We start from the raw sequence: 14,279 nt of genomic DNA on the forward strand, positions 1-14,279 counted from the left end.
TGAGCATAGGACCCGAAAGTAAATAGTAACAGAAGACGAGGACAGATGTGAGAGATGCGTGGACAGAACAGAGTTACATCTGGGACTGCATGTGAAATACAATTTACGGTCACTCTCTTACTTCTGAAAATTGTGCTTACTCAACATTGTCCCAGTATGATATTATTATTTCTGTATTATACTGTCAATATATTAATATATTAGTAATAGGAATAAAAAGGGCATAAAACACTTACTTAACAAATTTATATGTCTAAAGTATTTCAAAAGTTAAAAAGCACTCTTCAGAATTGTCACTTTAGCTGGGCTAATTACAATATAACACATGGGCATGAAATTGAAGAAATTATATGGCACATATTTGTGTGTGTGTGTGTGTGTGTGGTCTGAAATCCTATCATTTCCGAGGGCAGGGAACATGATATAGTTAGCCATCGATCCAACTGTGCCACAGGAAAGTATCTGCTCTCAGGGGCTTTATTTTCCAGGATAGTTTTCTTTTTTCTGCTCCCATTGGCCTTTTTTTTTTTTCCCCTTCTGATTGCCGATAATTACCTTCACCTGACCAGCAACATTAAGTTCAACCATGTGGGCTGTGGAATGCAGAAGCTAACTATAATCCTTGCCTACACATGCACACACACACACACACACACACACACACACACACACACACACACACACACACACACACACCCCACTGGTAATACAACTGCTTCTTAGATGGCTCTCATTGCTTTGTTCTGAAGTCATGATTGGGTCTAATATCATAAATCCTCTCTGGATCATTCAGAACATTTTTCTCCCACTTTCTCTCTCTTCTATTTTATATCCAGCAAGAAAGAAGTTGTTAATACAGAACATGACACATTATTGAACTTTACTATGAGTGTTTAAGTGTTTTAACTAACGTGTCCTTGTGTCTGTCTGCACATGCATGCAAGTGTACATGCTAGTTCGTGTTCTAGGATGGATGTCAGTGGTCAATATCAATGTCTTTCGTCATTTGACACCTTATTCTTTGAAACAGAGTCTCTGAACCTGTGTTTACCGATTCATCTAGACTGGCTAGCTGGCTCCTGGGACCCACCTGTCTGCACCTCCAGAGTGCTGAGCTTGTAGATATGAACCATTGTACCCAGATACTACATGGGAGCTAGGGATCTTAACTTAAATCTTTTACTGACTGTGCCGTCTTCCCAAAATGCCTTCCTTGATGTTGTTCTTGCCACACCCAAGTTCTCCAGCAGTAACATTCATGCCAACATGTTATGCCGGGCTCTGTAGCAGAACTTTAGTCTGCAACATTTTCTTTCTGGCTCAGTCAAGTGTTTTTCTCTCTAATGCTGAGGATCTGTAGAGAGTCACAGCCTGGCTGCCTCAGCACTGAATCCAACAGTGTTCCTTTTTGTCACCAGCAATATTATTTGTCATGTGTGTGCATGTGTGTGTGTGTGTATGTGTGTGTGTGTGTGTGTGTGTGTGTGTGTGTGTGTTGAATTAGATCTTCATGCACAAACAGTTACAGCATTGGGACTTATCTATCCATAAATGTTCAAATTCCTTAGGGCTCATTAGCTATCCAAAAAGCCATCTCTAGTTGCCATAGTCTCACTAGCTAATTCTTTGGACTGCTAGGTGTTCCTTTTTATATACTTTCTGACCAGAAATGATCAACCTTTGTGAAGCATGCCCAATATGCCCTTTAATGTCTAAAGGTCACTAAATAGGTCAAGTGTAGTTACTTAAGATGAGAGCAGAAAGATTTCAAAAGCCTTTATCTCCAAGTCTGGAGTACTTAGTAGCCACACCCAACATTATTTGTCTTTCTGAAAATGCTGAGGGAATTCTGTCAAACACTTTCTGTTGCCTGCAGAAAGATGGGAGCAGCAGGATGACTGCTTCGGGCTCACAAGAGACTATACTCCATGAGGAAATGTCACTATTCTTAATATAGATGAGGTCCCATGCTCATGTGCACAAGTCTTTAAGCTCGGCCTGTGCCATCACCATGGGACCACTGCCCCACTTTTCTAACACTCCTTGGTGTACACCCCCAAAGTTTTGGTGATTTTGAGTAGATTTCAGTCTCTGAAAAAATTTTGACTTAAGTAGCTTCTTTGCTACCCAAAGACTTATTGGATGTCTCGCCATCTGTACTGTTATTTGGATGGGCTATTTTTTTCTCCTTGGCTCCACATAACAAGTTTATGCTCTGTTCCAGGAAGGCATAGCATCCTCACCTACGTGCCTTTTTTTTTTCTTTTTGAGCATGTAGTCATTAAGTTTTTTGCCTTACCTAAAATGCAAGCAAGCTCTTTCTACTCATTTTGAATCTTTTTTCTACAATGCTTTCCTTAAAAAAGAAATAAAGCACTCAGCAAACCTTCATGTGATGTGAGCAGATTTCTAGCCCAGTAACATAAATTACTCCCTATACTTACAAATATACAAGAGACCCTTCTTCTTGCTGTTTTCTGTTGCCCAGATTAATTTATTTTCGAACTTTTGATAGTCCTCTGCTAAAGTACACAGCAAACAGATTTACAGTGAGCCCCAAATTAAATATTAATGCAGAATCTCCTAGCCTCAAATTTCATTTGGTTCACTCACTCTAAAACTTAATAAAATTTTGGTGTATGCTTCATATTTAACTTATTTCAAGGCACAGTGTTGATTTTTGCACTGAACTTTCAGATACAAGTTATAGAAGATGTTTTTGACAACATGAATGAAAAATGGACTGAACTTGAAAATGTCTACTAAACTCACATGTACATACTTTACACAGAAAAGAAATTGGTTGAGATCTTTTGCTTCAATATTTTATGTAGGCATTTTTCACTTTATATTCTGAGACTTACATCACTTCATCTCAATGTGCAGTCTACTTAGGAGTCCAGAGACACCAAGCAAAACATATGCATGTGAGCATGTATTTACACATCACAACTCAGTCTCAAAGTATTTCACTATATATAGTGAAAGGCTTAACAGGGGGTGAGCTGTCACTCCAAGATGCTCTCTTGATTCTCTACTTAGATGATATCTTAAGTTCTAATGGTGAAATATTTGGGGTATTAAGCTGATACAATAACAGTATCCTGAATTGCACATTTTTACTTAAAGTTTGAAAGAACCTCAGCTTTTTTTCAAGGTAGGGAATAGGAGAGATGGAGTGGCAAAAAGAGGAAAGGGAGAAAGAGCAGAAGAGAGAGAGAGAGAGAGAGAGAGAGAGAGAGAGAGAGAGAGAGAGAAGAAATGAGAATGAAATGGAGCAATAACAAACTTGCAGGACCTTATTCCTCAGGCCACCAAATGATCTTCAACACATTAGGATCTGATATAACTCATTCAACAGGAACAGGACCATCTTCAAACATGTGCATTCAGTTCTTCCTTACAGACCCTCATGATGTGAAACTTTTTGATAAGATTCATACCATCTGCATGCCTCCTCTTCAAGGCTCCTCTTATAATCCCTTTCCTCTGTAACTCCAACAAAAGCCATGAAAACATGAAATGTGTCTTCTGGTGCCCCCAGTTAGTTTTCCTTGAAAATCCAGAGTTCCGCAGTTAGTCGGTTAGTTAATATATCTGTTGCTCGTGCCAGGTCCAGCATTTGCAAACCACAGCAAGGCTGGCATTATTTAAGAACAAACTCGAGAGGGAAACTCAAGTAGCAAACTAGTTCCCTCATAAAATTCAGGTGCCACATTTTTTCTCTGCTGGGACACTGCTGAAATTGCTATCAGTACCTCTCTTCCTTTCTCAAAACTTGAGGAAATTTTTTTTCCCGAAATTTCAGAGATCAAGATGAGTGAAGCGAGTAGCAACTGCACTACATTTTTTTCTTTACTAACTTAATAGAATATTCATAACCAGGAACATGACTGTCAGTTGAAATTCTTTTCCATCATATAAAGGTTTAAGAGACAACGGAATAGGTGCTTTCAGCTTAAAGAAAAAAGAAACCACTTAAGAGTTCTTCAACAGTAGAGCATAAATGAGACTGTAGGGGCCGATTCCTTCTCCTTTTGCTTTTGCAGTGGTTTACATTAATAGAAATAGCAGAAAATGATTGCTATATATTTACCAATACTTAGAATGCTCTTTTTTGTTTGTTTGTTTGTTTGTTTTTGTTGTTTTGTTTTGTTTTGTTTTTGTTGTTTTTTTTTAAGACAGGGTTTCTCTGTGTAGCCTTGACTGTCCTGGACTTGCTTTGTAGACCAGGCTGGCCTCGAACTCACAGCGATCCACCTGCCTCTGCCTCCTGAGTGCTGGGATTAAAGGCATGCATCACCACTGCATGCCATCCTTGTTCTCTAGGAAAAGCACAACTATTGACCCTTGCTCAAGGTTTACATGAAGTTTCTTTCTCTACTGCTAAAGATGTTCCCCTTTGTCACATGTAGGAGATATGTCAATAATCTCAAATTTCTATGATTATAACCATGAAAACATTTCTCTTAATCACATTATTTTTCTTTCTTTGTAGCTTAATTGTTATTCATTGCCTATAATCATTGCTTCTTGGCTGTCTCTTCTTGCTTCTCATACTAAACACCCATGGCCCAGCTGCATTGTCTAACTTGCCGTTTGGTTCATTCTCAATATCTAAGCAATTTTCACCATTGGTTTGCTGAATTTTGTGGAATGAATCAGTAAGTAAATGAATGCCCACAAGTCCTATGGACTGTTTTCAGAATTAACATGTTTTCAAAGGGGGAGAAATTCAGTAAATCAATTATGCAATAGATTTCTTGCCATAGGCAATTTACATGGTGCTAATGCTACAGTTAATGATAATATGAATTTATGTCATCCTATTCAGGATCCATTGTTTTCTACAAATATTATTTTCTCTACTGTTGTGGGAAGTCCTAGGCCTTGGCAATGTTGATTTTTGTGTAGAGAATTGGAGCAGAATTCTGTAAAAGTTGGCATTAGAACACATTGGATGAAATATAGGGAAAAGAAAAATTCCTTGCTTTTCTTGTCTTGTATCCTTACAGTAATGGAGGCACAAAAGTGAGGGAGCTGAAAGAAGCTAACATTGGTTACTTGGTCTTATTATCCATTTCAAAATATCTGAAAGAACTACTTAGTGAATAAAAAAAAGAAAGAAAATATGACAAACAAAATTAAATTCTAAAATGTACCAGGATTTTTCCAAATTAAATATGCAAGAGAGTTTCTTTTTTTCCTTTTTTTCTCACAAATATCTCAAGTACAGAATTGAACTTTCATCTATTGGTATCACACAAATGACCAACGGCCTTTATAATTATAATAATAAAATTGCTAAAATAATGCTTGATTTCTGAGTCTGTAATGCTATGCACAAATCTTCAAAATATGCATGATCATTGATCACAATTACTGGATTCATAACACCTTCATCTCATAAAGTAAGGTCTGCTGAGCTAGTACAATTATCACTGCATCTGGGCAATGTATAGTATATTATAGATGCCCTGAAATCCCAGATTTAAAATTTATAAAACATAATGTTTTAGCAAAGGTTTTAGGTTACTACTTGTCTCCAGATATATGGTATAGTCAAATTGGTATAGCCAAATTTTTTGATGGCAAAGTTCTCTTTCAGAATTTTTGACCTTTATAGACTTATACATCACAATTCCTAAAAAAAAAAAAATGGAACATTCTTGATGTATTTATGTTTTCAGCACTATAACTAAGGATTTTCTTTTTTTTAAACAAATATCTTAAAATATCATAGGAGCCCTTAAAGCAACTAAGTTTCATTTCTCTTCTTCTCTGTCTCCCACTTTTATTTTCAGTTCTCTTTTCTTGCACTGAGAAGAAAAGGATAAGATGACAAATTGTCATTGAAGAAAAACTCAGCGGTAGAAAAATTCTTAAGGAATTATGCATTCATATTTCTAAAGGTAAGCTATCTTGAAGCCTTGAGGGATGGCGATGCTACATGGAATGTTAGGAAGCACCGTCCTATTGATGGTAAGAACAAAACAAGAGACAACGGACTGTGGAACCTTGATCTTACCTACAGAAGAGACGTATTATTCCCACTAAAATGAGGTCATGCTTCCACAATACCTGCCTTTGGTCTGAAGGCTAAGCCAGCCAGGGCAGTGAGGTGTACTGCAACTCAGGAGCTAGATGTCTGGCTGTTAATAAGAATACACTTTGAGATAAATCTTGCACTGCTGTCTTAGCAAAGAAACAAGCCTATCTTCTCCCACAAGTTTTTGTTTCTTTTCCTTACTTAAAGTTAGAAGAAACTGCGTAGGAAACTGTCATTTCTCAAAACATCTACATAAGGACTTTCATTTTCTCCAAAGAATATCAACATAATTTTATGTATATATTAAGAAATTTTGTTTCGTTACATGAGTATTTTTAACATAATCCAAGAATGATAGGATTAAGCAAAATAGTCAATGTTAAGAATGAATTAAACAAAATGTCTTTGGTTCTATAGGGGAGATATCTCTGAAAGATGTTATATGTTTTAAACTTATTACTGGAAAAGTTGAGAAGAAATTCAAGATGTTGACAAAGTATTTTTATTTGATAACTTGAGTTTATGATTTTAGCTAATAGTTTTAATTTTAATTTTGGAACAATTTAATCCCATCAATGAGTTTACTCAGGAAACTCAATCAAATTAATTGTGTTTATGTGAAGACAGTCTAGACCAATACGGTATAAAGAAAGAGAGGGAAGGAAGGAGGGATGAAAAACAGAAGGATAGTAGGAGAAAGAGGAGGAGGAGTGATATTTTTATTGTATTTTATATTTTATTGTATTTTTTGATATTGCTGAATTCAGAGCAGTGCAATATATAATACATTTTTTCCTAACATGACAACATTGCTTTACCAGGGAGATAGAGAAGGCTACCAAACCACTAGAAAATCTATCTCTAAACTTATGCAGAAAGTACATGAGAGAAAGTCATCCAATAGAAGAAGGCATGCATGTTTTGTATGTCTTGTCCTCTGACCAATGATGGGATCTTTTGGAGGGTCCAGTACTCTTCCTCTGATAGGGATAGATCAGTTGGTGAAATTACTGGTCCTTAAATAGGAGAGTATATAAGACTGAGAACAGTCACATGATATTACTGTGAGCCTTAAAAATAATTTAGGTAAATATAAATTGGCACACATAGGAATTAGACCAATACTAATTTTAACAAATAAACTCTACAGATGTTTCTCTAGCTGGGTAGATACAAGTTTACTGTCCATCTCTCTGGTTTAAACATGGGGTTTACAGACTCACACAGGAAATTAGATACAGAGAAAGGTGTTGTCTCCCTTCTAAAAAGTAAACAAAACAAAACAAGAAAACTTTGTTTTTGCCTTCTCGGTATATTGAGATGCATACATTACAACTGTCATTATTGTCATATTAAATTGGCCAAGTGCTATGTCAGTCGAAAACTTTAGAGAAAAATCTCCCATGTAAAACCTAGGTGGTTTCTGACACAAATGTTGCCAATGCTACCCTCTGGCTAACTTATTCTGAGATCTCATTGTCACTAATCCAAGCACGAAAACCCATTTGAATGGCAAGTCTCTGAGCCATTTTTCCTACAGAGATTTCATATGCAATTGCTCATGGAGCTGGGTGGGGCCCAGTGGAAACACAGCCTCAACATGGTGAGACTCTGACTTCAGACCCCACATCAGAAAACCGAAAGGGGCAAAAGGCACTTTGACATTTGTGTCTTCCACATTCAGATTGTGTGGAAACAAATTATTAGCCATCTGGAAACTCATTAGGGCACTGCTTGCTGCCGGTCAAGAAATACTTCATCAGTTTTTAATTTCACATTTTTGTTTTTATTTCTCAGGAAGGTGCTAATCACAAGAATAGACATTTTTCTCTGCAGTTATAAAAAATAATTTTAAAAAAACTTTGATTTAATAAGCTGTGTCCCTAAGATTGGGGCCATAGTAGTGTTTTACGGACTCTGCATCAAAATGTCATTTTAAGAAAGATGTGTAAATACAAATTTAACATGTGGGCAGGATCTACTTTCTACTGCATTGGTTCGAGTAGAGACGTCATGTTGGTACAAGCATGCACAACGCTTAGTATTCATTCTGCTTTCTTTGAATGTATCTATCTTAAATGAAGACAAGTGTTTCCTGTGTAAAGAATTGTTTTGACAGACAGGCATAGAAGCTAGAGCAATCTATCCCCCGTGTCTGACTGGTGATTTTCCTACAGAGACTCCCTATAACCAGGAAAGAGTTGAAGATGGGAGTGAATTCTATGTAAGACATAAAAAGTAGCTGCGGAAATAAACTCGGTGGCATTATTAGGATAAAGGTCATATTCTAGCATAGAATAGAAAGAACGTGCAGAGGTCCCCGTAGCACTGCATTTCCTTTAAAAAACAAAAACAGAAAACAATCCATGTTCATGACAGGTAGCTTTCAATGAATCTTATCTTTTATATTATGCCATAGGCTCTGACAAGAGATAGAGAAAGTAACAAGTAATTTAATACTATTGGTCCAATGTAGGTAGACAGGAAATTTCTGTATACATCAACATTTACTGACAAGCAGCATTTATAAAGGGGCATTTCATTTCAAAGAATCCACTAATGATATCACCCACAATCAACTGTAAGATTACGTTCACATTTGCTGGGGAAAAAAAAACCTCCCATCTTAATAACTCCAGAGTAGTCAATGCGTAAATTTCCTGTAACAGTAGTATATGCATTCTCCCTTCTCATGGGTACAATTGAATGAAGAGTAACATTAAAGCAAGTTGCTGTAAACTACCTGTACTGCAATTATTCTCATAGGGTATTATGAAATTAAAAGACAAAGTATGCAAGACATTACTATTTTAAATAAATATAGTTTAATGTCTCCAGAAATCAGCACAGTTCTTTGTTTTTGCTTCTTTTGTGTAATTCTTTCTTATTGTTCTAAGATATTTACATTTTCCTTAGTACTTAAATTTAAGTTTAGAAGGTGGGAGGAACTGAGCCAAAGTTTAGAGACTTCTTCAAAAACAAAACCTGCTCATTTTATCAAATGAGATATGAATTGCACAGAGATATAAATTGCAGTACACTCTTTAAGAGAAAGAAGATTAAACTGTAACATATATGTAACAGTGAACTTTCAATGGTTTTAAACAGACACCAACAAAGGACAAAAGCATCACCAACAACAATTGTTTGGAAATATGTCCTCACATCTTTTCAGACTCAAGTGTTTTAACTTGTTCTGAGTCTCCCACCGCCTTTTCTTTTCAGAAAATTTGACTATTTAAAACATACTTCCTTTTAAGTCTTAATCATTATCAAGCAGTGCTTTGATGTGATATGACATACTCAAATGACTAATTAGTTGATTTTAAATGAATCTGTTTTCTCTTCTTTTTGGCTATTAAGAAATTGTAAAGACATTTCCTTTTTCAGATCAATTTTAAAAAAAAACTTGCACATACAATATTTTGATAGTATAAAAATCAATATAAATGAGGCAAACTGTGTGTAAATAATGGACAAGTAGATGGCTATGAATTGAAAGCTAAATATACAAATGAGTTTCAAGTATGCTTTTTGTCTTTTTTTGGTTTTGGTTATTTGATTTTTTTTTTTTTTTTGAGCTAGTAAAAGTGTGTATCTTTCGTTCACAAACTTCCCGGGGACACCAGACTAGAGAAGAACACAAGCACCTCCCACAAGAATAAGGAGATGCCTCTACTTCTAAGTATCTAGAGAACCCAGATTTGGTTTCACACGTTGAGGCATGAGGCTCCCTCTTACACTCCTAACCTCAGCAGTGTTTTCACACATATACTCTTTCCTCAAGGGTCATTGCCACTGCCACAGGCTTGAAGGCCACTACATCTCATTAACCTTGTTTGGGTTATACGCCAGGTCTTCACTGTCAGCATCTCAGCAGGGGGACATCTGTCATAATGCAGCTACACTCTCATTTGAAACTTTCAGCAAGATTATTTCTCTCCCTCCCTCCTTCCCTTCTTCCTTCCTCTCCCTCCTCTCTTTCTTCATATGTATTTGGGCAACTCTTTCAATTTCGATAGCTGACTGTCACAGTTTTAACTGCTTCCTAAGTTTTGAGAGTTATGCTAGATGCAGTGGAAGTCAGTAAGCGTTCATCTGCAACCATATATGCTTGCACTGTGTCACAAAAATCATTCTGATAATTTTTCAGCAGATAATTTACATCTAGTTAAATCATGAAAACTAACAATTATTTTCCATGTAACCTTAGATGCCTTAGGTGATCCTCTCATTTGTGGAGCTAAGTTGTCACCAAATACCATCCTTTATGTTAATTACTTATCTCCTGAGAAAGCTGATTTACATTTAATTTTTTATTGTGCACAAAAATTCTCTCTGGATGTTCAGTAATTCCTCTCGAGTAGTAGCAGTGTGCTACAGAAATACACAGGGCACCAATCTATGGGTGAGGTCAGACTGTGGGTGGGGGGGGGGTGAGGTGCATGTTCCATCAGAGGGACTACCAGGAACCCACAGTCTGCCTGCAGCTTGCTTTGCCAGCATACTGGCCCCAAAAGCTTCGTCTGCTGATCTGCTCCTGCCTCACTTCAAAGGTTCTTGCTAAGGAAGGTTGAGGAGGGACCGCGCCAGATCAAAGCCACCGTCATTTCAAGTGAGAGCTACACGCTTCCATTTTATCTGCACAGTTTTTTTTTTCAACTCTTCCACAGCAACTTCAAGGCAACTTAAGCAAGTTCAGAAAGTCTATGATTCGGTGGTGTGCGTCTGAAAGATTATCAGTGCTACTCCTAGAGATGGCGTGTGTGGGACTGCTCTGGGACTAGGGACTGGTTGCCAAGAGTAGGTTTAATAGGACCATTACAACCCATCCTGTGCTGTCCTATAATGGAACTAGCTGGCAGTCAGTTCCTAATTCCTTTCACCTAAGCCGAGTGAATATCACAATACAAGACCTTGGCTATTTGCTTGGCACTGGCATCTGTGTCTTTGGGGCTTTTAATTTTTGTTTGTTTATTTTGTCTTTCCTAGTTAAGTTAAAAGGCTAAATTATATAGTCAGTGTGAGCTCAGTCCAGGATTTTTGATACTTCTAATCGTCCTTTGAGTAGTTAACCCTTTCAAGCCTAGCGGCAGTGTGCAAATATTCCTGTGCTATGATTTTCCCCTTTCTCTTTTTTAACCCATGTATGCTCTCGTTCAATGATAGTAAAGGGACGATAAGAGGAATTGTGCGTTTCCAGGTCAAAAGTTTCAGAATCTTGGTTTATAACCCTTACCATCTCTTCGGGCACCCCATAACCTTTCCTGTCTGAACTTCTGTGGTTCTCAGCTGCTTGGGGAAAAGCAAGCACAAAGTACCAGGCTAGAGAGAGCCAGGCTCTCCAGTTGATAAGGCTATCCAGCTACCCTGGTATTGGGTCTAAGACCTTCCCTGTCAGAAAAGCCCTCAGTGCTCCACAGCTGGCTATTCAACCCAAGTCAGTCCAAATAAAAAGGAGACAGAGACACACACTCCAGGAGGGAGGGAGCTCTCATACCTCTCCCCAGATACACAGCTGAGGAAGTTAACCAGGAGCTAAGTTGGGAGAGTAATTGTCTATGGCGGAGAATCATGAAGCTAAAGCTCTCCGCTGAGAGCCAGCGCCAAAAGGAGTCTCAAAGAAATTCGAATTCTGATCCAACATCTGCAGCGATTGGGATGTCCGGACAGAAGCCACAGCCAAATCCAAATGTTCCCCCAGGAAAGGGGAGAAGACAAAATCAGCACCCAAAAATGACCAAGGGTAAAATACCGGGGCTTATAACACTCTTGAGCCTAGTTCAGAAACCCTCCAATAACCCTCTCCCCCAGGAGGCGACTTGCACAGCAGCCAGCGGGTCCCCAGAGCGGAGATGCCAAGGACTTAAGTTTCACACTCAGTTCTTTGCCAGCACCATCCCGCAAGAAAGCCGAGGAAGGAAATGGGGAGGAAGTGGGGGGATCGTGGCCCTTACCTTGGTTGGCTCCCACAGTCAGCACCTCAGCGTTAGGCAGTAATCCCAAGAGAGTGAGGATGGCAAGGAGCAACTGGGACATGATGATCTTCCCGGTGAGCCTGTGCTGCAGACTGCTCGGCGGCACCCTAGGCAGGGCCGCGGTGGCTGGCAGCCTGGAATGGAGCCGCGTCATTTACAAATGTCACTGGAAATCCCTGGTCGGTGGGTCCAGCCAGTCCGCCTTGCTCTGCCAGGAGGAGGATGTGGAAGGTGTGCGAAAGCGCGCCTGCGGAGAGCGTGCGAGCGCCAGCCAGGCGCTGTGTGTCTGGACTTTTTCGATGCAGGGTACGTCTGATCTTACATCACGCAAGAGGGGCAGAGAGATGCCCGCCGATGGGAATTCACTATTAATCACCGCGGCCTCCGCACATCCCTTGTTCGCCCACAGAAATCACATCTATTACTAGTAAGAAGCGGTTAACACGATAGGGAAACAGCCGCAAATAAGAACGCCACAAATCACTGCTCTTTCAGCCTCCTTGAAGGGAAAGTAACTCCGCACGGGTTCTGTACGGATCTGGGTCCTTAGCAAGGGGGTGGGGGGTGGCGGGGGGAGGACTGCAGTGGGCCAAGCCAACCAGGCGCCAGAAAGCATCACCCAGCTAGCTGAGAAGTCCCCACTCTTGAGCCTTGCAAAGGCTTCTTAGGCAAAGCTGATTTGATACCTTGGCTGTACAAGGAAGCCTCCTTCCTGAGAAACCAGGAGGTTGTTTCTCTTAGGGAAATGGTTTCCTCCACTTGACAGCTCGCTGAGCTTTCCCAACAGCACTAGTAACTTTTATGCTGAGTGGCACTTGGGGACAGAGATGCAAAATTAGTGACTCAGCAGAAACAAATCAAAAATTTCTGAAGTCAATAGCCATTTTGCACGCGCGCGCACACACACACACACACACACACAGCAAGGTAAGTGCAAGCAAGCAGCAGGTCATGTTTAAGCAGGAGTTGCCAATGGGTTTTGCCTGAATTTTCTGTTTAAAGGAATACCTGAGGTCTTTTAAGGTTTTGGGGGATTTTGTGTGGTTTTTATTCCTGTATTGCACTGACAGTCTGAGAACTTTCAGAAACAATGAGATGTATCAAAATGAATGCGAGGAATATTTACACACACACACAAGTTGATTTAGTGACCATTTAAGAATTACAATGGCAATCCTGGTATTTAGAATTTAAAACACGATTTAGAAATGACTGATTAAAACTTGAATATCATAATAATTAAAGGATGACTTTCTCCATAGTAGTTTCTGGTTTTTTTTCTATAAAAAGTCTTACATTTTAATATTTTAAAATCAGATTCCAGACACAGTGGCCCCCAACATTAATGGCAGCATTGGGATGCAGAGGCGGGTGGATATCTTAGTCCCAGGAGGAGGATTTCTAGGACAGCCAGGGCTACACGGGGAAACTGTTTCAAAACAACCCAAATATATAAAGAGAACTGCAAGAAAAGAACAAAAACCAAGCCAAAGAAATCTTAGAGAAAAAGGAACAACATCTTAAAGACTTCTTACATTGCCTGCCTTGAAACTTACATGTAAGAAATATGTCCTGGAACTGACCATACACATCTCGAGAGCTGTCTTCGCCAGTGCAGAATCGGAACCACTAAGATTAGACTGAACCAAAGTGCACAAAAGAAAGTCTGAAGGACAACACCAGGCATCTGGAAGATGAGTCTTTTCATACTTACTAAGATCGCATGTGTGCCTTTTATGCTACATTTTTCATATTGAAAAGTTTCATTTTTACTTTGCCTTGTGAATCTAGTTATTCAGGACTCACTACATATAACATTTACAAGTATATGATTTTTTTTCATCTAGTTGTTAAATGTAATCTTCCCTAGAATTTTCAGTTTCATAATACGAGTCACCAAATAGGAAGGGAATTTCCTTTTCAATTTCATATACAATATTCACAATCTTAGGAATAAATAAAGTTCAAGAGGATATTAATTGCTAACACAAAGTAGTGTTTATCAAGGGCCAGCCAGACATATGCAGTCTACTGAATTCATATGCCCTGGGACAGCATAAAGAGATAGCTTTCCTACATAATCCAGTTTAAGCAACTATGATATAAAGTACAAGGAAATTTTCACCCATCCCCATGCCTCTATGAAAAAAATGGGAAGTGACCAAAAGCCATGATGAAGATACCAGGGTCTTTGTCTTCCACACTGCTCTAAGCAGTTGCCCTCTGTGGAGAGAGGTGACAAAGGCAGTCAG

General features: G+C 38.9%; 1 protein-coding gene across 1 annotated transcript in view; it reads right to left on the reverse strand.

Moving 5' to 3' along the window:
* The window catches only part of LRP1B (LDL receptor related protein 1B), a 1,938,012-nt gene extending 1,925,456 nt beyond the window's left edge, over positions 1 to 12,556 (reverse strand). Inside the window, exon 1 of the mRNA XM_084800259.1 lies at positions 12,007 to 12,556. Within this exon, the coding sequence (XP_084656385.1) occupies positions 12,007 to 12,181 (175 nt within the window). The 5' untranslated portion in view covers positions 12,182 to 12,556. The remainder of the gene's footprint in view (positions 1 to 12,006) is intronic.
* Positions 12,557 to 14,279: the final 1,723 nt, after the last annotated feature.

The sequence above is a fragment of the Acomys minous genome (assembly GCF_964271855.1).
Source record: "Acomys minous genome assembly, chromosome: 10".
NCBI classification, from domain to species: domain Eukaryota; kingdom Metazoa; phylum Chordata; class Mammalia; order Rodentia; family Muridae; genus Acomys; species Acomys minous.